The sequence below is a fragment of the Cetorhinus maximus genome, chromosome 10 (genome assembly GCF_964194155.1).
Source record: "Cetorhinus maximus chromosome 10, sCetMax3.hap1.1, whole genome shotgun sequence".
In the NCBI taxonomy this organism is placed as follows: Eukaryota; Metazoa; Chordata; class Chondrichthyes; order Lamniformes; family Cetorhinidae; genus Cetorhinus; species Cetorhinus maximus.
This window is the reverse complement of record NC_135888.1, coordinates 118,621,011-118,648,115: the sequence shown is the minus strand read 5'-3', so window position 1 is coordinate 118,648,115 and position 27,105 is coordinate 118,621,011. Positions and strand designations below refer to the sequence as shown.

General features: G+C 41.6%; 1 protein-coding gene across 5 annotated transcripts in view; it reads left to right on the top strand.

The window, feature by feature from the left end:
• LOC144685974 (teneurin-2-like) overlaps positions 1–27,105 on the top strand; it is a 555,228-nt gene that overhangs the window by 454,463 nt on the left and 73,660 nt on the right. For all 5 annotated transcript variants that reach the window (XM_078551059.1, XM_078551058.1, XM_078551057.1 and 2 more), the window contains 5 exons: positions 3,885–4,031; positions 7,688–7,904; positions 18,043–18,162; positions 19,942–20,203; positions 21,325–21,592. In XM_078551059.1, coding sequence (XP_078407185.1) covers positions 3,885–4,031; positions 7,688–7,904; positions 18,043–18,162; positions 19,942–20,203; positions 21,325–21,592 — 1,014 coding nt within the window. The remainder of the gene's footprint in view (positions 1–3,884; positions 4,032–7,687; positions 7,905–18,042; positions 18,163–19,941; positions 20,204–21,324; positions 21,593–27,105) is intronic.

Sequence of the window (27,105 nt, the reverse complement as noted above, 5' to 3'; positions counted from 1 at the left end):
ATTGCTGAGTGGGGGTCTTAATAGCACTATCGACAACCTCTTCCATTACATTGCTGATTATCAAGAGTAGACTGATGGGGCGGTAATTGGCAGGATTGGATTTGTCCTTTTGCAGACAGGATATACCTGGGCAATTTTCCACATTGCTCGGTAGTTGCCAGTGTTGTAGCTGTACTAGGACAGTTTGGCTAGGGGAGTAGCTAGTTCTGGAGCACCAGTCTTTGGTACTATTGCCAGAATGTTGTCAGGGCCCATAGACTTTGCAGTATCAAGTGCTTTCAGAAATTTCTTGATATCAAGTGGAGTGAATCAAATTGGCTGAAGACTGGTATCTGTGATGCTGGGGTCTCAGGAGAAGGCTGTGATGGATCATCCACTCAGCACTTCTAGCAGAAGATTGTTGCAAGTGCTTCAGCCTTGTCTTTTGCACAGATGTGCTGGGCACCCCCATCATTGAGGATGAGGATATTTGTGGAGCCTCCTCCTCCAGCTAATTGTTTTATTGTCCACCATCATTCACAACTGGATGTGGCAAGGCAGCAGAGCTTAGATCTGTTGGTTGTGGGATCGCTTAGCTCTGTCTATCACGTGCTTCTTTTGCTGTTTGGCATGCAAGTAGTACTGTAGCTTCACCAGTTTGATACCTCATTTTTAGATGTGCCTGGTTATGCTCCTGACATGCCTTCCTGCACTCTTCATTGAACCAGTGTTGATCCCCTGACTTGGTGGTAATGGTTAAGTGGGAGATATGCTGGGCCATGAGGTTACAGATTGTGGTTGAATACAATGCTGCTGCTGATGATGACCACAGTGCCTCATGGATGCCCAGTTTTGAGTTGCTAGATCTGTTTGAAATCTTTCCCATTTAGCACGGTGGTAATGCCACACAACACGATGGAGGGCATTCTCAATGTGAAGACAGAACTGTGCAGTGGTCACTCCTACCAATACTGTCATGGACAAATGCATCTGTGACAGGTAGATTGGTGAGGATGAGTTCAAGTAGGTTTTTCCTTGTTGGCTCTCTCAACCTGCTGCAGACTCAGTCTAGCAGCTATATTTTTTAGCACTCGACCAGCTCCGTCTGTAGTGGTGCTACTGAGCCACTCATGGTGATGGACCCATCTAGAAGGTGCCCTTGCCACCTTCAGCGCTTCTTCCAAGTGGTGTTCAACATGGAGGAGTGCTGATTCAGCAGCTGAAGGGGAGGCAGTACATAGTAATCCACAGGAGGTTTCCTTGCCTGTATTTGACCTGATGCCATGAGACTTCATGGAGTCCGGAGACAATCTTGAGGACTCCCATAGCAACTTCCTCTGTATACCACTGTGTTGGGTCTGTCCTGCTGGTGGGACAGGACATAGCCATGGATGGTAATGGTGGTGTCTGGGGCAGTGTCTGTAAGGTATGATTCCATGAGTTTGTCTCTGTCAGACTGATGTTTGACTCGTCTGTGGGACAGCTCTCCCAATTTTGGCACAAGTTCTCAGATGTTTGTAAGGAGGACTTTGCAGGGGCAACAGGGCTGGGTGTGCTGTTGCCGTTTCTGGTGCCTAGGCCGTTGCCGGGTGGTTTGTCCGGTTCCATTCCTTTTAGACTTTCTTAGCAGTTTATTCAACCGAGTGGCTTGCTTGACCATTTCAGAGGGAATTAAGAGTCAACCACATTGACTCTTAATGCCAGACCAGGTAAGGACAGCAGATTTCCTTCACTAAAGGGCGTTAGTGAACCTGATGGGTTTTTACGACAATTGACAATGATTTCATAGTCACTATTACCGAGACTAGCTTTTTGTTTAGATTCCAGATTTATAAATGGCATTCAAGTGTTGGGACTTGAACCCGTGTCCACAGAACATTAGCCCAGGCCTTTCGATTGCTAATCCAGTGACATTACCACTATGCCACCACCCCCCCTCATGCAGGAATTCTAGTGGATGGCATCTTCCTGCTAATTCAGCCTCCTTTTGTTAAGACAAGTTGAATTGAGGTAGACACAGAAATGATCGCTTCTCACCCATGCCACCTGGAAACCATCACTGCTGCAAAATGGGGATGAGCCAACGCAATCAGGTTTTGAATGTCTGAATAACTTTTAAGCGAAAGAAAACTTGATCAAACTTGAGTTAGCGCCTCCTATTCTGGGTAAGGATTATTTGCAAACAGTTTGGGTAGGTATAAGAGGCATAAGAAAGTGATTAGGAGTGGATCTATATTCCACCAGATGAGGAGGAAGAGTTAAAAATAAAGCAGAGACTAACAGTAAAACTAGAGGTTGTTCCTGAAGTATACAACTACAGGTAACATGATAGGCTGAGACAATTGTGAAAATAAAGTAAAAGCACTTAAGAATCTGACCTACGGTCTTGTTCACTCTTCTACTTTCCAAAGCTCCAAATGCTGATTGGTGCTGAATTCACTCAGAGGTAGCCTGGGCACAATGTTGGCCGCTGTATCAAATTAGACAAGAAAAACCATTTAGGATTCCTGATTCTGGTCAGCATTCAATGGTCCCAATTGAAAAATCTGTGTGTGTATATGTTGGAGGACACAATTAAGCCATGTAAATGATAAACATGACAAATATTAATTCAGACATGAAATTATAGGGGCTCAGGAGATGCTCAGGAGAGAAGGGACAGCACCTTCCAAACCCTGTACCACCTATCAGAACAAGGATAACAGAGGCATGGGAACACTGCCACCTGCAAATTACCTTCCAAGGCACGCACCACCCTGACTTGGAACTAAATTGCCAGTCCTTCACGGTCGCTCAGTCAAAATCCTGGAACTCCCTCCCCAACAGCACCATGGGTATGCCTACAACTCATGGACAATTCAAGAAGATGGCTCACCGCCACCATCACAAGAGCAGTTAGGGATGGGCAATAAATGCTGACCTTGTCAGTGCCATTCACACCCCAAGAACAAATTTTTAAAAAAGGTTTACAAAGGAAATAATAAACATTTGGAAAAGTGGCAAGAGAGGTAGGATAAGAAAAAAAAAGTACAAAATAGCGGATCTCTCTTTATGCAAGTAAACATTCTAATGATTGATTAATAAGATCAAGGGGGTGAAATTGGTCTTCGGCGCCAGCAGAAGATGGTGGTAATGAAACTACGATCCATTTTTCACAATGGAATAAAAATGGGATGTGATTGAAAATACACTGTCCATTCACTATCAACTGTTTAGTACTACCAATGAAGACCAAATTCAGTAGTCGGAGCATGATGCTTAATTTCAGAATTGATAGGAATGGTGCATAGTACAGATCCAGATTCTCATTGTCCAAATCACCTGTTAAGAATGGTCATTTGCCACCCATGGAACCAGAACCCATCAAAAGTTGATAAACTGAGGACACTTAACAAGAGATTACTGAAGTAGGAGAATAAGAAGCTCAACAAAGTGCTGGAGACAGGAGTCACTGATGCAAAAGTCCAGCAGCAGCAACAATAAGCTTTATCTAATTACTCCTAATTTAATTTGTGGCAAAAAAGTTTGGAAGGTACTCTGTAATTTTCCCTTTTGGTTCATAAGACACTCATTTAGTTTTTGAAATTGATTTGCCTGCTTCATCAGTCACTCTAACATGGATTACTTTATGGTCAAAAGGTATTACATTGGAGATTTAGTTTAATAAGTACAAAAGTCACACTTTATCCTTTTTTAGCATCAAATCATTGAATAGCTTTAGCAACTAAAGGTTATATTCATACAGTACTAACTGGCAGACTCAAATCAATCCTTCATATAGAATTTGCTGCCTTAATGTGTTTTCAGGTTTCAGATGTATTAAGTGCTAATAGGCACTTTGGATCTTGCAACTGAATTGCCATTCATAACATCTCCTTTTAATCTCTTCTTTTTAAAAATAACAGATGGCTGCCCTGATCTGTGCAATGGCAATGGGAGATGCACTCTCAGCCAGAACAGTTGGCATTGTGTCTGCCAGACTGGCTGGCGAGGACCAGGGTGCAATGTTGCAATGGAGACATCTTGTACAGATGGTAAAGACAATGAAGGAGGTGAGCCTATCATGGGGAAAATGATGTTGGGTTGCAAATGAGAAATCTATACTGAGTTGCAGAATGGACCTTACCAACCCCTATACCCTCCCATGATAAATTGGAAGCTGGCAGATATTCTGTAATATAAGGAGATGCAGATGGTGCATTGAATCACAGTCCTCAGGCAATCCAATTTGTGCCATCCATTTTCTCAACATAGAATTCCATGACTTTCTGAGGCATTTATTTAAGGAGTTCTGCTCTTGAGATTGGGGACAATGAAATGAGGGGGGTTTGTGCATTCACACTCTAAATTTTTCTGTAGGCCGTTGCCAATCTTAAATGGGTTGTCATAGCAAGAGGGCAAGCAGAGATCCAGAAAAAGGAGGAATTTTTAATGCACAATTCGCATCTTTTGTTTCTGTTCCATTTCATCATTTCTTCTGGGTTTGTTTTTGAAGGTAATCTCTCCTGAATGTTCCATTTAAGGATCATATTTTGTAGCGTTGTGCCTCTGTTTTGTCTCTCAACAAATGCATACCATTATGACTCACTTCATAATAACCTCATTTTATATTCCATATATATCTTCTCTGTCACTCTCTCTGATCCCTTCCCCCTCCATCGCAACAGATCTTGATTTTATTCCTCCATCTATTAGTAATGATTTTGAGTGCTTTGAGGTTGATTCGATTTGAAGGAGACAGCTTGTATTTAACTACATTCCTTAATAGTTTTAAGCACCTGAATCTTCACTCCCTCCTTGCTTCAAGCCCATCATTATCATCTTCCAAGTTGCAGCATCCCATCAAACTTGCAATTGACAGAATGATGTTCTCAGCTATCTTCCATGTAAATTCCCTGGCCTGAGAGTTAATCTTTTAATCCGTTCCTTGACTTGCACACTTTTAAATGCAATTTCCACCTTATTTTTTACGGTCTAAAACATTCTCTCATCACTTTCACCATTAATCCCTCTCCCTTTGATGTAATGCGTACTATTTATACTGTCTTTATTTAATCTAAAGGATTTGTTTCAAGAAGTTTACTTATTAAAGGGGTATTCTCACCACAGAAAGTCCCTTAAAGAAATAGTATCAGCAATAGGTCCTTCTTCTTCCATCATTTAAAGAGGGTTTCTAACTTTCCTTATGCTGACAACTTTTCTGTTCTCTGCTTATTCTTATTTCCCCCCTTTTTCCCATTTCTGATAAAAAATCTTTGTCCTGAAGTATTAGCTTTGTTTCATTATTCACAGATGCTGCTGGACCTGCTGAGTATTTGCAGCATTTTCTGTTTTTAATGTCCATTCCCATGATGCACCACCTTCTACACCAATCAGAAAATAGACCCTTCACTACCTGATTGGATGGTTCTTCACTGTCAGCCACCAGCCTTGTTTCCATAGGCCTGATATTTTTTTTATAAATAATAAACAGAAATGTTCAATTGAAAAAATACACAACTTTTTTTATTATCCCTACAATTTTTCTCCTGAGCTCTTTGCAGCAGTGTCCTGAAGAATAGATTTTAATTCCTGGAGCATCCAGGGCAATCCTCGAGAGTTAGAAACCCCCAGCCCAGAAAAAAAAACTGCACAGGAATGGTCCATTGATAATTCTCCAACCTGCTTATGGACAAGCGTCTAGCCCCTGATGCCTAACAGCAATGTAACTCAAATCAGGAACTCAGGTGTACTGGGATGGATGTGAACCCATACCCTACCGCTTTGTAGTGATGTGTGTAGGTGCCCCAATGCTTGGAACCTTTTTCTTGAAAATAAACTGTCAATTGTAAAGAAGTGTGATTAATTTAAACATTTTTTCGATCTGTTCATTTCTTTGATTCGTAAACACAGCATTGCCAACTCCTGTTGGTCGATAACAAGCCTAGTGACTTGTGCAAGTTTTTTCCAATACTCATTATTAATGTGGGAACTTAAAGTTGTAATTTAATTTACCCATGTGAATCACAAGCATTATAAATCTTCCATAAATAATATGGGTCACAGGTGAATTTGGAATGTTGGCAGTGCTTTAAACAGTTGCATCATTGGAGGAACTTGCTGGGAAGGAGTTGCTGAGTCTGACAGGTGTGAGGCCCAAGTGACTGAGGCCTGGAAGCACAAGGGAGTAGAACTGTTAAGCCTAAAAGTGCACAAGACCTAAGCCAAACCAACCAGACTGGTCCTGCCTTCATCTTTCCTTAGATTAGGTTCAGTGACAAGTGTAATACTGGGCATGATTGCATCTGCTACAGTGAAATGCGGTGAGGTCACACATAGGCAGGAATCTTTGACCAGCTGTTCCTCCAAAGCAATCCAGATTGAAGATTATGACCTCAGCACTCTTGGGCTTCTAATTTTAAAATAATGTTGGCAGGCTGTTAATGTTGGTGAAAATACTGAAATCATTATTAAATTAAACAATGGTTCTGCTTCAAGATCAAGTATGTGCTGCTGGAGTCAAACAAACCACAAAAATATTGTACTTGTAAATAATAAATATAAGCAAATAACAAGGCCGATGTGATTCTGATTCTCTGGGGTGACAGCTGTGCATGAGAATATCAAGTCCTCCCTTTTAGCTGACGGTACACCGCTGAGACTTTGCTGATGTTGCTTTCTAAGGAGGCTATGATATCACATTTTTCAGTCTCCTGCTTTGTGTAGTGGCAGCTCTTCACAGTTTGATGAGTACTTGATTGTCTCCAAGATTAATGCAGAATTGCGTAGCAGATTAATTTAGTGAAGATTGTTGCATAACTATATTTCTGATGGGGCTGGCTGACAGATAAATGTGCTTATGTTGACTGATGGTCTCTCTGGGAGCCATACATGGGAATAAAATGGGTAGATGAGGAGTCCACTAACTGCCTAACTGCACAAAACACTGCCAGGTTTGCCCAGTAATGAGAATCTAGAACAAAAATAACTATACCACCAAGCTTTTCGCTGTCTAGATCAATGAGGTGTTGGGAATGTGCAATATCTCACCATTTCTTGTCATATTTGCCACAGAAAAGGGCTTAATGATACTATGGGGTATGGTGTTTATTACAGATTCAGTTTGTCTCATTAAAAGAACAGCTTTCTTCAATATTTATGTACATGTCCCTTGGAAAGTTATATTGCCACATTTCTCCCCATTGTGTAACATTTGTTATGCGGATAAGCTCTTGATCTTCAGCACTCTGAATACCACAAGACCTTTTCAGCTTTTCACCTCCTTTCAATTCATAATTACAACAATAACTTTGTACATATATTTGCAAGAGTTTGAGAAACACACAGTATCAAAGAATATTTTTTAAGAGGCAATTTTCAGAGAAGTTTGGGAAAGAGGAGTGGTGCGGGTGGGGGAGTGCAGGTTGAGAATTTATCTGTTTGCAGATCGTAGCAATGTGGTAATTTTTTTAAAATGTCTGTTTTTCTACATGTAATGACAAAAGCAGCTATTCTGCCACACGGGAAGGTAGAAAATCTTCTGAAGGAGCATTTCCAGCAATGTGTGATTAAAAATTAAGAAAGCAATGATTCATATGGTACAAAATTTGCCATGACCAGCTTTGTATGTGTCCACTTGTGAGAAAATAACCACAGGATATGACCATCATATTGCAAAATTGAATTTGACCTATGCTGAATAAATATATCCTTCTCTCTGTTGATGTAGATGGACTGATAGATTGCATGGATCCAGACTGCTGTCTTCAATCCAGCTGCCAGTCTAACCCTCTCTGTCATGGGTCGCATGACCCCCTTGACATCATTCAGCAGAACCAATGGGAACTCTCTACTCAAGTTGTGAGATCTTTTTATGATCGCATTAAGCTCCTGGTGGGCAAAGATAGAACTCACATAATCCCTGGGGATAACCCTTTCAACGGCAGGTAAAGAAAGTTCCCTTTTATTAAGATATAGACAAGTGTAAAAACATCATTGTGCATGGAATTCGCTTTTGAACCAAACTTAATTTCTTGTTAACGTTTAAATTCAAAGATTGGTTCTCTACTTCCGATGGTTAAGCAGGCTTTTTTTTGGCATAATTAGATGCAGTTAACTCAGAATTTTGCAGTAAGTATACTTCATAAGGCTATATAGCAAGTTCACACCTTGATTTAACCTGATAAAAAGAACCTGTATTTGTCATTATTGCAAGTTTACAGATATTTGGGCCCTGATAATTACTCGTGATTGTGAAGGGAGTGGGAAAGGAGGATTTCTGGTTGGAAACCCGGATGTAAGGTTTCCCTGGACATCCCACAGAACTTAAGTGCAGGACACCTTTTGCACCTTTCCAGCAGGTTTCCCGCCAGTCAGCCTGATTGATAAACCGGCTGCCAGGCGGGTGGGAAAGCAGCTGAGGAATGGATAACAGTTAAGTGAGTGGGGGAAGGGGGGGGGAGCTGTCAGAAATCATGGGGAATGGAAGGTCAGAGATAGCAGAGGGGGTTTACAAATAGTTGCTTGTTAGCATAGAACTTGAGTTTTGCTGAAAAAAGAGACATGCTATCAAAGCTTTTCATCTTGCACTCATCAGGACAGAATCGCAAGAATAGTAAATCTCAAAGGGAACAACAATTTATACTGCATGAGAACTGAACTCTGATTGGTGGAGGCATTGTCATGGTGCAATCTTCAACAGCATGTCTCTTTTTTCAGCACTATTTTGAATTATGAAAGATTATCTTTCTACCTTTCCTTGTATATCTTCCATACTCACTGGTTATTGAGATTAAGAACAAAAGTAAAATTTCAGTCCTGGCAGATTGTCAGTAGATAGTGAAAAAAGCAAAATGCAGCAGACTTGAAAAAATTTGTCTTTTTAATTCCAGTGAACGATCACTTGTGACAAAGTTAATCCTTTACGTCTAAGGTTTAACATGGTACTGGCTTCTTTAACTTGTGACAGCATGTAAGAAGTTAAAAAAACTCAAAGCTCCATTCATGGAAAATCTTTACTGTAATGCAAGTTATTACAGATTATGTCTCATCCAGTTGTCCAAAGGAGGTTGCCAAACTACTTAATTCAAGTCCAAACATCTTGTAGAATTTGCTTTATTGGGCATTTGATTGACAGCTTTTTGGCGGGAATTTTAACAATTATTTAAATTGCTTTTGTCTCAGTTATTTTCTGGAAACTACTCCTTAGCCTTCTTGGTCCAATTGTGGAACCTGTCTGGTGTTGAGAGATAATCAGGCCAGATAGGTTCTGTGAATCGTGACAGGATATACCACATGGAAATTGCATGCCAGTTTCTGCAATAGTCATAATTATTTGTTATTTTCCAGTTACTTGAGGAGATAGGTGAGCTGAATAACTACAACAAAATGTACTTTGCGTCGCAGCAGCATTCATTTTTTTTTACTATTTAATAAATTTATTTGTCAGTTAAGACCTTAGTCACCATCTAGTATAATGATATTCTGCTGCCTTCTGAAATCAACAAAGAGCAGGTGAAGGCACACAGTAAAACCATTAAACTGAAATAAGAATGAACATAGAATCATAGAATGGTTATAGCACAGAAGGAGTGCTGTATTGTCATTGCTATTCAGTACATCTAGTCTGCACCAAAAGCAATTCAGCTGGTCGCATTCCCCTGCCCTTTCCTGGTAACCCTAAAAAATTGTTATCTTTTGATACTTATCCAATTCCTTTCTGAAAACTACAATTGAATCTGTCTCCACTACCCTCTCTGCCAGTGCATTCCAGATCCTAACCATTCGCTACATAAAAGAATGTTTTTTCATGCTTCCTTTCTTTCTTTAGCCAATCAGCTTAAATTTACGCCCTCGCATTCTCGACCCATCTGTCAAATGGAACAGTTTCTCCCCATCACCCTTTCCGTCAGCCTATGTCCTCTTAAAGTCTATCACTATCCTCTTCACAGTTCACAAATCTTCTAAGTTTTGTATCATCGGCAAATTTCAAAAGTGCACCTTGTACACCATATCTAAGTCAGTAATATATCAAGAAAAGCGGTGGTCTTAGTCCTGATCCTTGGGGAACATCCACAAAACAAGTGTCTACCACTACTCTCAGTTTCAGTCAAAGTCGTATCCATGCTACCAATGTCCCTTTTATTCCATGGATTTTCACTTTGCTGACAAGCCTGCAAAAGAGGCACTTTATCAAATACCTTTTGGAATTCCGTATGCACCACATCAACCACATTACCCTCATCAACCCTCATTGTTGCCTCACCAAAAGATTCAATCAAATTTTTAGCAGGTACTTGCAGTTTGAGTTATTTTGAGATGAACATAGCAGCTACTTAATTGAATCACTTTTCTCACAGGGACTTTGCTGCAATGGGCAAATTCTTGCTGTCTGCTATATTCCACCTCATTAGTTATTGCTGCAGGACAACAAAAAATGTCTGTGACAAACAACATTTCTCTTTGTCCAACAGGTATTAAACCATTGAGCTTGCAGTTGGAAATGGTCAAACTGCAATCTGTAGTGTAAGCATTTTGAATCCTAAAATTGCCGTGCTTGAATGTATATTACATTCCCAAAGTCTGCAGTCATGTTGGAGAAAACATAGTTTGTAATTTTGTTTTGTTTCAAAAGGGAATTGGATAAGCAGCTGAAGAGAGAAAAAATTGCAGGGCTACAGGGAAAGGGCTGGGGAGTGAGACTAGCTGATTTGCTCTTACTGAGAGCCGACACAGACGCTACAGGCTGAATGGCCTCCTGTAGTGCTGCAACCATTATATGATACTATGATTCTATGAAATTAGTTAAACATGATTAGCCTTTAACAAATCTCTGCTGGCTTTCCTTAATTAATCTACCTTTTTCTGAGTGATTCTTAAGTTTGTCCCAGATTATTGTTTCTAAAAGCTTTCCCACCACTAAGGTTAAAATGACTTGTCTGTAGTTACTGGGGTTATCCCTACATCCCTTTTGTGAACAAATGTGTAACCATTGCAGTTCTCCAGTCCTCTGGCACCATCCCTGTAGTACCTCCACAATTTCCTCCCTTAAATTTTCTTGGATGCATCCCATCTGGTCCTAGTGACTTATCAACTTTAAGTACAGCCAGACTTTCTAATATAATTTATTTATCAATTATTAGCTCTTCCAGTATCTCAGTTACCTCCTCCTTCACTGTGACTTTTTCAGCATCTTCTACCTTAGTAAAGACATCTGCAAAGTTTGCATTTAGTACCCAGCCAAGTCTACTGCTCAATGCATAGATCCCCTTTTTGATCCCCAATCAGTCTCACTTTCTGCTTACAACCCTACAATTTATATGCCTATAAGGGACTTTTGAATTCCCTTATATGTTAATTTCCGGTCTCTTCTCATTCTCTCTCTTTGCGTCTCGTAAGAAATAATAATCCAGGACAAAATTACTAATTACATGGACAAATGTGGATTAATTAAGAAAAGCCAGCATAGATTTCTTAAAGGAAAATTGTGGTTAACTAACTTGCTGGAGTGTTTTGAAGAGGTAATAGAGAGGGTTGATGAGAGCAATGCTATTAATATGGTAAGAACTGTAAGCAAAATTATCGCTCATGGAATAAACATGGTACTACTGAGATATGAAATTGGCTGAGTGACAAGAAACAAAGAGTAGTGGCTAATGGATGTTTTTCAGGCTGGAGTAAGGTATGTAATGGAGTTCCCCAGGGGTCAGTGTTAGGACCTTTGCTATTCCTGATAAATATTAATGACTTGGACCTTAGTGTAGCGGGCACAGTTTCAAAGTTTGTGGATGATACGAAATTTGGAAGCATTGTGAACTGTGAGGATGATAGTGTAGAACTTCAAAAGGACATAGAGAAGTTGGTGGAATGGGTGGACAGGTGGCAGATGAAGTTCAATGTGGAGAAATACGAAGTGATTCATTTTAGTAGGAAGCACATGCAGAGACAATATAAAATAAAGGTCACAATTCTAAAGGGAATGCAGGAGCCGATGGACCTGGGTGTACATGTGCTTAAGTCATTGAAGGTGCAGCACAGGTTGAGAGCACAGTTAATAAAGCATACAGTATCCTGGGCTTTATTAATAGGGGCATAGAGTACAAGAGCAAAGAAGTTATGCTAAACTTGTGTAAGACACTATTTCGGCCTCAGCTGGAGTATAGTGTCCAGTTCTGGGCACTGCATTTTAGGAAGGATGTGAAGGCATTGGGGAGAGTGCAAAAAAAATTCATGAGAATGGTTCCAGGGATGAGGAACTTCGGTTATGAAGATAGGTTGGAGAATTTAGAACTGTTTTCCTTGGAGAAAAGAAGGCTGGAAGGAGATTTGATAGAGGTATTCAAAATCATGAGGGGTCTGGATAGAGAAGATAGGGAGAAACTGTTCCCACTTGTGAAAGGATCAAGAATGAGAGGGCACAGATTTAAAGTAATTGGCAAAAGAAGTAAAACCGATATGAGGAAAGCTTTTTCACTCAGCAAGTGGTTAAGGTCTGGAACGCACTGCCTGACATTCCAATCCACTGAAATTGGCACTCCTCCAATTATGTACTTTTACTCTAGATTGCTCCTTGTCTTTTCCCATGGCTAATCTAAACCTTATGACACCATGAGCACTGTTCCCCAAATGTTACCATACTGACACTTGATCCACTTGACCCGTATCATTCCCCAAACCAAACCCAGCAATGCCTTCTTCCTTGTTGGGTCAGAAAGGTACTGATCTAGATAATTCTGCTGCACACACTTCAGAAACTTCTTTCTCTTTCTGCCCTTTACTCTAATGCTATCCCAGTTTATATTAGGATCATTAAAGCCCCTCATAATCACTACTCTGTAATTCTTGCAACTCCCTGTGATTTCCCTGCAAATTTGCTCCACCACATCTTTTCCACTAGTTGGTGGCCTAAAGAATGCACCCAGAAGTATAATGGCATCTCTATTGATTCTTAATTCTAATCAAATAAATTCTATCCTTAGCCATTCCAGGACATCCTTTCTCTCCAACATTTTAATATTCTCCTGAATACACAACCTTTCTTTTCTTCCCTATCTTTCCTGAACACCTTATATTCAGAGACATTTAGTATCCACTCCTGCCACTTTTTGAGTCGGGTCTCCTTTATCAACACATCATATTCCCATGTGGTTACTTATGCTTGGAGCTCACCAACCTATACATGCACCTGAATTAGATCTTACTGTATTTCCTCTTAGTCTGACCCCAGATAATTCTGTACCATTTTTTGCTCAAGTGATTGATACCTTCCTCTCCCATTCTTTTGTGCACCTTGTTTACCCTACCTAATGGTATGTCCTGGCTCCTATCACCTTGTCAAGTTAGTTTAAAACTGTTATAGGATGGCCATGTTGTGCTATTAATGATAGAGTATTTCAACAGACACTTCTTGGGTGGAAACTTTAAGTTTATTTATAATATACTCAGCAGCAACTGCACATGTGCTTTCAACTCTGACTCTATCTCTACAATTCCTGATGAGGTAGCTCAAGCCACTCTCCTATTGGTTACTACAGATCATGTGATCTTGCCTAACAACTTATTCTTAAAGGTACATTACACACTAAATAAAACCATAGTTATTACATTCCTCCCCCTTTAACTCGACTATACATATATTTACAAGTACATATTTTTCAAGACAACATAAATTACTTACCCAGTGTAAGTATTATGAGCTCAGTCTTCCTGGCAGTTTCCTGGCATGTGTGGAACGTCGCTGCTCCACAACTTCAGATTTTTTGTCAAGAACTTCCTTTTCTGTAGTTGCCTGAATATCAGGTGCTTTGGTGGGCACTTGCAATTCTGTATCCTCAATTCTTACAGGAACATCAGACATGTCTGTCCTGGGTTGAGCATCCTCAACAGGAAGCGCGGACCAAGTCATGGTCACTGGTAGAACTATATCTTGATGATTTGTCTCTCTTTTCCTTAAATGGTCCACATGTTTACGAATGATCCGGCCTTCTGCCTCCACGTGGTAATATAAAGGTCCAGTCACCGCACTTATTTCACCCGGTAACCACTTTGGTCCTTCCCCGAAGCTCTTCACGTATACCGGCTGCCCCATGGTAAATTTCCTCTCGCGACTATGCCAGTCGTGTTTAGTCTTTTGACTTCCCTGACTCCTTTCCACCTTCTCCTCTAAATTTGACATTATTAAACTCAATCTCCTCCTGAGACAGCATTTCAATAATAACTCCACAGGTGTGACACCTGTTGTTGTATGAGGGGCAGTCTTATAATGAAAAAGAAAGCGTGCTAGCTTGGTTGCCAAGGAATCGCCAGTTAGATTTTTCATGCCTGCCTTGAAAATTTGAACCGCCCTTTCGGCCAGTCTGTTTGAGGAAGGGTGGTACGGTGCAGTTTTCACATGAGTGATGCCATTGACACTGCTAAACTGTTGAAACTCAGCACTCATTGTGCCGTTATCGGGAACAACTACTTCTGGTAGTCCGTGAATGGCAAAACCCTGACATAGTTTCTCAATTGTAGGGGCCGACGTTGGTGACTTCACCTCATATATGTCCAACCATTTTGAATGGGCATCAACAATGAGCAGAAACATTGTTCCCAGGAAAGGTCCAATGTGGTCAATCTGTAACTGCACCCAGGAACTACCTGGCCACTCCCATGGGTGTAACGGAGCTGTCACTGGCAACTTTTACAGTTGCTGACATTGCACACGGTGCTTTGCTAAACTCTCCATTTTGCCACCCATTCTGAGCCACCATAGATAGCTGCGTACCATGGTCTTCATTCGGGAAATTCCTGGATGGGCAGAGTGTAGTTCAATTAAAAGTGGCTGCCTTCCTTTTGGAGGAACTATCACTCGTGCTCCCCACAAGAAGATGCCATCCTGGCTGGTAATTTCATGTCTTCTGGTGAAGTACGGTTTCATTTCGCCAGATACAGACTCCTGTTACCAACTATGTAGTACTTGTTCTCATACTTGAGATAGGACTGGGCTACGACTTGTCCATTCTCTGATCTGTCAAGCACATACCACCAAGGAATCGAAGAAATTTAATAGTAAAACAAGTTCCTGTGGAACTGGGGCGTGCTTATCATTTTCTTGTAAAGGCTAAGCGCATCGGCATTTGTGATTTGATTGCCAAGTCTATATTCGAAAGTGTGTTCATATGCTGCCAGAATTAACGCCCATTGTTGTATTCTTGCTGAGGCTATGGGTGGTATAGCCTTGTCCTCATTAAACAATCCTAGCAATGGTTTGAAGTCTGAAACAATTGTAAAATGGTGGTTGTGTACATACTGGTTAAATTTCTTGACACTAAAGATGGTGGGCAGACCTTTTTCTATCTGTGAGTATTCCTTTCCCACTGTGGTGAGCATTCTTGATACGTAACCTTTTGGCCATTCTGTGCTGTCATCCATCCGATGAGAAAGCACTGCTCCCATTCCTTAGGGGGATGCGTCACATGTCAACACCAATTCTTTCGTCTGGTCATAATGCACTAATAGATTGAACGAGTGCAACAATTGTTTCACCTTTATGAAAGCTTCTTTCTGGGGTGCCTCTCAAGACCAACGTTGGTTCTTTTTGAGTAGAGAATGCAGGAGGGTCAGCACTGTAGACAGATTGGGTAAGAACCGCATGTAATAGTTGATCATTCCGAGGAGTGATTTGAGCTCTGAGGCGTTCTTTGGCGCAGATGCCTCTCTTATGGCTCTCATTTTCTCCTCAACTGGGTGGAGGCCCTGTGAATCTAGCTGGATTCAAACAGAGTTGATCAGCAGACACTTCTTGGATGGAAGTTTATTTACAATATATTCAGCAGCAACTACATGTGTACTTTCAACTCTGACTCTATCTCTACACTGCCTGATGAGGTAGCCCAAGCTACTGTCCTATTGGTTTTACAGACCATGTGATCTTGCCTAACAAGTATTATTCTTCAAGGTACATTACACACTAAATAAAACCATAGTTACTACAAAACCTCCCCGAACAGTACTAACAAAGGACTTTGGACCCAGCAATTTTGAGGTGCAACAAAACGTGATTTCTACCTTTCTCTCCACAGATGCTGTCAGACCTGCTGAGTTTTTCCAGCAATTTTTGTTTTTGTTTCAGATTTCCAGCATCCGCTGTATTTTGCTTTTATATTGAGGCGCAAACTGTCTGGTCTGTACACATCCCACCTCCCTTAGAACTGGTTCCAATGCCCCAGGAATTTAAAGCCCTTCCTCATGCACCATCTGTCCAGCCATGTATTTATCTGCTCTATCCTCCTATTTCTATACTCTCCACAGGGTTCTCTGTTTAAATCCTGGGCACACTACATGCTTGCCTAGATACTTTGGTAAGTGAAAACACATTCTCAGATGTATGAAGCAAAGGCTCACCTGCAAAAGAAAGTTGCATTGCTGAATCCAAAAATATCTACAGAAAGACAGACTGCCTATCTTAATTACATACTTTATAGTTATTGAAGATTGGAAGATTGGAATTAAAATTATAGTTGTGACAGATTGTAGATACTTCAGTGGAAAATGTAAATAGTGAGCAAGCTTGAGTAAAGTAACTTTTTAATTACAGAGTGATTTCTTCCACTGTCAACAGTTGAAAACATGAAAGGAAGCTCAGCAGTCTCTTTATGTTCAGTATTTTTTACAGAAATAATATTCTCCTATTGTTTGCAAATCTTCCAGATCTAAATGTGCTTGCATGTTTTATGTTACCCCGGCAATCAGCAAGTGTTGGATGTAATTCTTTAAAAAAAATCATAATTTGTGCTTCCAGTGGCTACATCTTTTGTTATTGAGCTCAAATTGGGCCCCAGCTGTGGTCATGTAGGATGAGCTGCACTGGAATGTTTCTCAGACCGAAAGTCCTCATTGTTTTCTAACTATGCACAGAAAACACTATTGTTCAGATAAGCTGTGAAAATGCTGGCAACTAGACGGAGCTCGACTATTTGCATAGCTTGTTGACATCATGTTAGACAATGACCATAAATGCTGGTTCTTTCCTTGCATTACTGAGGTACGATGAAGAACTGTGTTACTTTGTTGCATGCTAGAGAAATGGATATGCTTCATGTATCAGAACATTTACAGAACCAATGGTGATGTGCTATGGACTAAATATTGATGATTCATCATTGTTTTGAAGGTTAGGTGAAGCTAAGTGTGGTTCCTTCATGTTCAAGTTGGCTCCAAACTATAGTACTAAGGATGGAAAGGATCTTTTCAGAAGACTCAGCAATCTATTGCCTAAGCTAGGCAGGTCTTATTATTATTAACTAGCCAGTTTGGCTTACTGGTGGCACCTGGAAAAAGAACATACCACTCGAAGCCAAATGGCCCCAGTGTCCTAGCTGACAGGTTGGTCTTGCTTAGACAGACACTGGGATGCTTACCAAAGTTGTGTGCTTAGTTTTAATTGGTTAAATTCCAGCAGCCCCCATCATATATCTGGGAAATTCTTAGCTTCCATGGATGCCTAGATAAGTGGGATGTATTCCTGCAGGGAAACACTGTGCAGTCCATTACCAGGTACACAGGAATTGTGGATATTCCAGTAGTTTGTTTGAAACTCATGCATGGTGATGTATGTATTGATGTATGGTGTGAAGCATATATTGAACACCTGACTGACCATAAGATGCCCATAGAAAACTTAAGTATTAGGCTTGTGTTTCTATAGATAAAGATTATTTTTTAAAAATGAAAATGGGAATAGTATTCCAAGAATTATTTTATTTACCTTCAGCCTAAACTTCACGATTTATCTTCGCCAAGAGTATGACCAGCCAATTTTCCATAGGTCTCTGAGCGTCCTGACTCATACACTTGCCCCGCCACCCCCTCCCCAAAATGGACCTGGCTGCAGGCCAGTGCCTATTACATTAGCACAACTCACTATGTATGTGTGTGCGCTTGCATGGGAGTGGGAGGTCCCTGTTACAATCCTGCATCCTAGCTTTCTACTGCTCAGGTTATTCAGTCGCCAACTTTATTACCATATCAGCCTTTCATGTACTGCTTCATCATTAAATTAAAAGCAAATTTTCAACCTTGATCTGGCCTTTTGTTTACTCATAGCCTAGCTTCACTAATCCGAGGACAAGTCTTTACAAAGGATGGGACACCATTGGTTGGAGTAAATGTATCATTTGTCAAATATCCTCAGTACGGATACACGATTACTCGTCAGGATGGCACGTGAGTTAATAATTAGACTTTCTCATTGGGGATGCTCTACCAGCACGACCCCTCCTTCATGGATTCTATATATCTGATTCGTTAATTGAAATATTTTGATCCATTTAATTAATTTATTGCTTCAAATTTCTTCCTATATTTCTCCTCTCCTAAAGGAAATGACCAGTTCAGGAGTGTAGTTTTGAGGTATGAAGTAGCAGCCTGGTGACTCACCCAGTGATTATCCTATTGTGGAGCAGAGACAATGACCCTCACTGGGCTATTCTTCCTTAAGGTTATGATAGACAGTTCAACCCAGTCCTCATCTTGTAGCCCACACATATGTTTTCCCAGCAAGGGTCATTGGTTAGTGGAAATCCAAGCTGATATTTTCCCTCTCTTGTGCAGGAACATTAAGGCCAATTATGTCCAACCTCCTCCTCCTTTCCCCAGTTCATTCAGTCTTTTTCAGCCCCATTCAGACCTTTCCTGATCCTGCTCTGATCTTTATGATTTATTTGTATCTGGCCCTTCTCCAACATTTGATCAGGAATTCCCCTCCCGCCCTCCCATATCTTTCACAGCTCTACTTCAGTCTGTGGTAGCCCAATGTGGGAATAATCAGCCGCTCTACGACCCATGGTGCCACTTTAATCTATGATGACACTTCAACACAATTGCTGGAAGCACTTCACATGCAATTCCAGACCAAAATGTGTGACCGCCAATGGCTTATGCCAATCCCCCCGCACCCCCCTCACCCCGGCATTCCTCCCACAGTCATTCCACATATAATTTTCACATTGCCCCATCTGGTGTGTCTCCAAGCCATACTTGGGGCGGAATTTTGTGATGGCGGGATTTTACGGTCCCGCCAAAGTCAATGGACTTTTGAACGGCTCGGCACATTTCACAGCCTTGCCCCCGCCGCGAAGGGGCCATAAAATTTCTCCCTTCTAATCCAAAAGTGGTGCAGCAGCAAATATATTGATTCAAAATTTTAATTTAACCCATTTGGAATATATAATGCACACTTACTGTTGCTGCCACTAACCTGCTTACATTTCCTTTAGATTTCCACTTTAGCTACACTGTCAGGACATCGCAAGCCCATCCAGCTGACACTGGACATTTTTGTCCTTTTTTTAAATTCTTCTGCACATGACTGTGAGCAACACTATAGGCAATTTATCAACCTTTTAAAAAAATGCTTTGGGCCCATCACAGTTCAGATACCACACTTCAAAATTCTAAAAATATGCAGGAAAACAATTTTTATCCTGACTTCAACTGGGGATTTAGAAGTAGCTACCAATCATTACTAACAACAATTAACTTCGAGTTGACCTCTCAGTTATTTTTTAACAGCAATCAAGCTTTGTCACCTTGAAGGGACGTGTCAGATTACACACAGCTTCACCTCAGCAGTAGAATAATACATTGTACAGTAGATTGCGTAACACTTCTGCTCTTATGAAACAATGTATCATCTGACTTGTGAACAACGCCACAGGACATACACTGTGAATCACAATGGAAAAAATACACCTTCTAATAATTAATTTGGGATGCAGAGAAAATTAATTTGTGTCTTAATATCACCATAGTTCTTGCCCATTGCACTGCTCTGATTTGAATAATTCTATTTGTATGGTCAAGCAATAAAATTAGAATTTTGCAATGAAAAATGCTTTTGATGTTCATTATTATGTTGCCTAAGGTCAGGTAATATTAACAGTTGCATGGTTCTGTTCCAAGTTGGCTTCTGTTTCAATTATGGCTATTCTGTTGTCCCCTTAGGTTTGATTTGATTGCAAATGGTGGTGCATCACTTACATTACACTTCGAGCGTGCTCCATTCCTAAACCAGGAGCGCACAGTCTGGCTTCCGTGGAACACTTTCTATGCTATGAATACTCTAGTGATGAAGACTGAGGAAAACACCATTCCTAGCTGTGATCTGAGTGGGTTTGTGCGGCCTGAACCAATCCTTGTCTCTTCACCACTTTCAACTTTCTTTAGTTCCTCTCCTGGGCAGAACCCTATTATTCCTGAGACCCAAGTAAGTGCATGGTAAAGACTGCAGAAAACAAATCAAACATGGTGGGATGGGGGTGGCGGGGTGTGGGAGCAGAATAAACGCAACTCGAGGCCACGTGTTCTGCAGTGGCAGATAAAAGTGCAAAATGCAACATGTGGCCTTTCCAATGCCTACCTGTCCGCTCCCAACCTTTCTCCCATTTTACAGGGGGTGGGGTAAGTGGTAGGCAGCCTGCCCACCCTTGGGCCTATTGAGGCCCTGAAGTGGCAAATTAATGGCCACAGAAGTGCCTCATCCCACTCTTCCTCACCCCTGCTGCTATTTTACCCACAGCGGGCCGGGGGAGTGGAGGTGCAGCCCATGCCATGTGGGAAGCCCAACAGCTTTTAGTGGGTGAACTGGTGTCTAGCAAAGGGGGAGGGCCTCTGCCTCTGATTGGCACTGTAGATCCAGAAAGCAGGCATCTCTCCCTTCAAACCTGCCGGGCTGTATGTTGGGCACAGGCCTCTCCCGCCACCCATCAAATCTGTTGTCTATATGGACTTCAAGAAAATACTTGACAAGGTTCCACACAAGAGATTTTAAAAGGATTCATTATTGTAGGTAAATGGAGTTGAAGTACAGATCAATTAAATGACAGAACAGGCTCTTTGGTCTGGTTGTCTGACTCCTGTTCCTGTGTCTCATGTAGTGGTATATGCTCATCAGTAATCATTGCTTATTCTTCTTGTTAAATAACCAACATCCCCCATACTGTATACATTGTATTGATGATATTCATTTTTGTAAAGTAAGTACAAAGGTTTACTTGTCGCTAGTTCGGCCTTTGAGGGCTGCCAGAAACTATCATTTATTGTGCCTCTGTTGTAAAATAAAATGAAAGAAAACTTTTCTCTTTAAATAGATTATAATAGGGAGCTTAATCTAAGCACAAGTAGCACATAAATGATTACTTTGGTGGTTGTTTTGTTAATGGGCCGGGCTAATCCATTGTAATTGCTGTTAGTAGGCAGTCAATTGTATGCATTAAATAATGGATGATAATGACTCATTAGCAAAGACGCATTTTGAACCTTTCAAATTAAGCCTTAATAACTGCTTTACCATGCAGGTATTTCACAATGTTTGTATCATGTGTTCAGGTTCTACATGAAGCAGTTGAAATCCCAGGCTCCAGCTTGAAGTTGTGCTACCTGAGCTCTCGTACTGCTGGCTACAAATCCCTTTTGAAAGTCACAATGACGCAATCCATTGTGCCAATCAATTTAATTAAGGTTCACCTGATGGTAGCTGTGGAAGGACATCTCTTCCAGAAATGGTTCCATGCATCTCCTAACCTGGCCTACACTTACATATGGGACAAAACGGATGCCTACAGTCAGAAGGTCTACGGTCTCTCAGAGGCTGTTGGTATGATTTTTAATTTTGCTTTGACGTTGTACAATAGAGAGAACAAAATACAGCATGTAACAATGAAGCAGCTTGGTTGATCGGTGTGAGTTACACAAAGAGTAGCTAATGGTCTGAAGTGAGCTACAAGACCATAACACTATCAACAGGATTGGTATAACACTGCTCATGCAGGTTTTGACATCTGATTCCTTGCCTAGCTCGCCTTTCATACAGTTGTTACTTTATATAATGCATGGTGGTTGGACTATTTTTCCATGTGAAATTTTGCAAATGTGAAGTAAGTTAGCGTGGACTCCATCCATTGTGCTGTTCTGAACTTTTTAGCACAGATGGTCAGACGAGGCCATGTTTGCTGAGAGTATGCAGGCCAGGCCTAGCTCTGGCTAGCCAACACAGGACATTCCCCAGTCACCGGGAAAGTTATTTTGGCCAGAAAGTAAAATGCAAATAATGGCTTAAAAACCTATAGCAAACACACTTTTCAAATGATGCATGTGCAGTTCTGGCTGCTGTGAAATGCACCCTTGAACATAAACTGGGCCATTTTCACTGCATCAATAGCCAGAAGCATTATGCAGAATTGTAAATGTAGCATTTTGAAAGGGATCACAGCAAAAAAGAAACATTTTCTGTAATTTTTAAAAGAACTGTATTTGTTTTTTCAAATGGATTGTTTGGCTGGGTAAATTAAGTAGTTTCTGAAATTTTAATTGTCAACAGCTTAAAATGATGCAACTCAAAGCCAGTTGCAGCTGTTGTACAGGAAAAGAAGTATAGCAATTGGGACATTTAAATGCTATGGCATAACATCAGTACATAAAGAAATAAAACCATTATGTATAATTGCAATTGTGTATAATTGTATGTTTATGATTTATTTATTGGTTTGGTGCATAAACATTTTTGTGTGCATGAGTGTTAATGAATTCATAGGGTATGGAAACATGCTTGTGAGTTACTAGAAGGAACTGAATTAGCCCAAGTGAAATCCTTCATCAATCTTGCTTTGTCAGCCATGATTCAGTGGTAGCACTTTCATCATGGAGTCAGAAGGTTCAGGATTCAAACCCAACTCAAGTCATGAGCACAAAATTTGGACACTCCAGTATAGTACAGAGGGAGTGATTCACTGTCAGAGGTACCATCTTTCCGACAAGCTGTTAAACTGAGTCTGCCCTGTTGGGTGACATAAAAGATTTCCTGGCTCTGTTTTGAAGAAAAAATAGGAGAGTTATCCCTGCTGTTCTGACCGGTATTGATCCCTCAACCAACATCACTTAAAAAAAACTGATTATCCGATCATCATCATAGACTCCTAGACGTCTGCAGCACAGAAGGAGGCCATTCAGCCCACGTGTCCACGCCAGTCAACAACGATCTGACTACACTAATCCCATTTTCCAGTGCGTGGCCCATAGCCTTGGAGACTATGGCAATGCAAGTGAATATCTAAATACTTCTTAAATGTTATGAGAGTTTCTGACTCAACCTCCCTTTCAGGCAGTGAGTTCCAGACTCCCACCACCCTCTGGGTGAAAAAAATTCTCCTCAACTCCCCTCCTAGCCTTCTACTCCTTACCTTAAATCTGTGCCCCCTGGTTACTGACCCCTCTACTAATGGAAAAAGTGCCTTCCTATCCACCCTATCTATGCCCCACATAATCTCATTCACCTCTATCAGGTCCCCTCTCAACTTTCGTTGCTCCAAGGAAAGTAACGCCAGCCTTGGTGTTTGTGGGATCTTGCTGTGTGCAAACTGGCTGCTGTGTTTCCTATATTGCTATAACAGTGATTATACCTCACAGGTACTTCATTATCTATAAATTACTTTGGGATGTTTTGAAGTCATGAAAGGTCCTAGATAAATGCAAGATTTTCTTTTCCTCATTTTAACTGTGTTCTAATTCCACTTCCCTCACACAATCGGTTTCCTCTCAGATTCCGTTCATAATGTCAAAGGAGCTCACTGCTTAAACAATTAAAAAAAACCACAAAAATCCATAGAAGTCAACTTATTAATACTTTACCTATAACAACATGTCAGCGTTAACCTTTCACTTAATTGAAGGCCACTTAGCTCTTTGTGTTAATGGGCTGGTGAGATTATGGGTTAGTTTTGGGGGGATAATAGCTACTGAAAATGAGATTATTGGTTCAAAACTAAATTGCTAACCGGCTTGAGTTTAATAACAAATTCAGCTGCGGATTTATTTTGTTGCCATATTTATCAAAATGATGCTTTTCTTCGCCACACAAACGCCTGTTCAGTGCACTCTTCAGCTGCCAGATCAGTCTTATGTCCCCTTCAGCATAGCTTCAGACAAAGGTCAGTTTAGCTGTGTGAAGAATGGATGAAAATCTGTATTCTTCCTCTCACCCTAATTTTGACAGAAGAAGCAGCTGAAACTGAGGCTCATACTGCCACCTTCAGCCTGTGGCATTCGCAGCCACTTTGAAATGGTATGGGGGAATAAACTGAAAAGAAAAGAAAGATTATACAAATGGTTGGTTGGAGGTGGTGGAGGGAGGTGGGATTTCACCTTGTTCTATCCATTTTTGAACAAAAAGTTTAATTAGAAAGCAGAATTTCAGGGTGCAAGCTCTTGTGAGCCATTTAGAAGCTCATAGCTTCTCAGTGTGTAGTGTTGCTTACCTCAATACGGAAATTGAGGTTGTAGTGTTGGTTTTTAAGGCCACAATACAAATTTGATGCGCAAGTGGTTGGAGCCTGTGGCGAGTATGCTTCAGTCTGCTGTTGCAGCTCTTCAGAGGTCTAATGACTGGTCCTTAAATGGACCACATACTGAAGGCTGCCCACGAAAAGGGTAAGCAAACCAGGAGGACCAGGAGTGCTAAACCTATCTGCATTAAAATGCTGCATGTCTGGGTTCAGCCCTCACCATGTCAATCTCCAATCCACATCCCCCCCACCAGCCCTCCTCCACAATTCCGCCACTCCCCCCAAGCTGGATTTATCCATGGACCACCTTGGCATCAAAGCCGGTCGAAATTCCTAAGGCCCATACCACTGAGCTGAATCAGGGTGCCCGATTGGCATCTCAAGCCAGAAACTAGTGTGACTTGAATTTCTCCCCCATCAGTGAAGAAGATGAAACTGGCTGCATTATTTAGTCCTTGACATTTTCCCCATTCTTACAAGGATAATAATGTTGATGGACAGGAAAGGGCAATTTGTGTAAAGAAACCTGCAAAATTATTGATTTTCTGTTAGCTTGATTTATTAACCCTGGAATCTTGATATTGGTTGTTTTGCTCAGTTACCAAATTCAGCATGAATTCTGTTGGTGGGGGGAGGACTGAGTACCATAGTTTAACAACACAGGAGATTACAATATTAATGACAAGCTTGTTGATGCACCTGTACAAAATCTTTCTGTCGTTATTTTAGCAAAAGCATCAACCTTTTTAAATTAAACAGAAGACTGTTTATTATTCATATTGTACAATGTGCTTTGAAAGCCATGTACCTTTCACTCCGATGAGCTGCGTTTGATCCAGCCCAGAATGATGGATGCAATTTTCCAGTGAAGTTTCTCAGCATGTACAGTGTGGCAGGAGGGTGGTAATTGGGCCTATAGAGAGTGAAATAAAGTGAGCGTGGGTGGAGGTTGAGGTGGCGGTGGGGGGGGGTGGGTACTTAATTAGGTGAGAGCCGAAATCTGGATTTGCTGACCTTGGGTTGAGTTTAAGAAATTGAGTCGGCGGCATGTCTGTGGCGGAGGTGATGGAAACCTCTTTATCAGGCATTTGCATACAGTGAATACTCCTTAAATGGGAATTTCACCAAATTAAGTCCTACCTTCAAGATTAAGTCAGCGGTACACGGGCAACTTGTGCCTCCTTTTTCCCAATATCTTAAAGGTGGTGTGCACCAGGTGAGATTGTTCAATCTTTGGGTCTGAGGTGAGGCTTTGTCTTTGTCTAACACAGCAGCACAAGGGATGGGAGCAGAAGAAACAGCAAGAGCAGGGTGGGAGGAGGGAGAGGGTGACGGTGGTGAGGCCCTCAAACAGCGCAATGGTTGGGCTGGCAAGAGGATGGTGGTGGTCGGTCTTTTGTATTTCTACAGTTACTTAAAACAAGCTTACCAATCTCACACAGGACTGGTAAACTAAATGTCGGTTCAGTTTATTTGAAGGTGCAGAACAGGAATGCTCAGCAGACAGATTTATTATAATGATTCAACAGCTATTGTTAACAAGAAAGTACAGCTGCAATTCCTTCACACCACATGCTGCTAGCTAGACTGAAAGCTCCTCTGAACAATGTCTGCTGGGCACACTGTTTACATCCAGGCTACTTATTTATTAGCATATTCTCTCTTAAAGGGTCCTCAAATGGCACAACAGTTGTGCTGGCAAGAGGGTGGTGATCAGGTCCTCAGCCAGCAGTACAGCAAGTTACTGGCATGTATGGGGTAGTGGTGGGAGGAGTTGCCCAAAGGAAGCCAGGCTCCAGACTATAGGATGGGATCCATCTTTGCAGTGGTCACGTCTTATGTGTCCAAGGAAGGTAGCTGAACCACACTTGGCAGGTCAACCATCAGAGGAAGGGTATTAAGTTTGAAACAGGGCAGATCCAGTTGGAGGGATAACAGGTCAAGGGTCTCTAGTCCTGGGGGGGTGGGGAGGGGAGCCGTCAAGGGATCCCAAGGGCACAGGTCAAAAATGATGAAAGGAGGCTCCACGATGATGGTACGAAGGTCAAGGGTGAAGGGTTGAGGGCCATGGGTGAGAGATGGAGGGATGAGGGTCACTGGCTACAGGTCTGGGGTGATCATTGGAGGCTCCTGGATGATTGGGGGAAGGAGCAGGGTGCTGTCAGGAGCGTAAAGGGAATTGGGAGGAAGCTCAAGGGTGGCAGAGGGAGGGGTGAGGAGGGTGTGCTCCAATGGCAGGGTCGCACTGTGCATTTTCATTGGCATGGCTGCTATGAAAGCTGTACCTTACAGGAGATCAGGTTGTTTTGGGAGGAGGCCATTGGGGAATGGGAGGAGTTCTGGGTGTGGCCCATGGGAGGGTGATGCACTCCCATTGGTCAAGTGCAGCTGCTCTAGAATGAAGGCTGGGTCAACAGAGGTCCTCTTTTTTTAATTTTCCTGCCTTCTCCGCCCAGTTCACTTTGTGGATTCACAATGGGTCTCATACACCCAATATTTTGCAACCACAGGCAGTGGGGGAGAGGATTTGCCAGAGGAAGGCTTTTGTCACACAACAACATAGGCCACAAGGTTATCAGCCAGCACCAGCTGAGGGGGAGGGAGGTCAGGAGGAAGGCAACCTGGGCCATCATCGTCAAAGAGCACTTGCACATCAGCGCGTATTTAGAATGCACAAAAACTACCTTCATATGTCTGAGAAGCAATGCTAGAGACAGCTAAAATTTCCTGGGAGATGGCCATTGACCTCTGCATGCTCCTTCAACAAGACCTGCAGCTCCCCGGCTTTGGAGGGAACCCAGTTACAGTTGCCTTAAGGTGACTGCAGCTG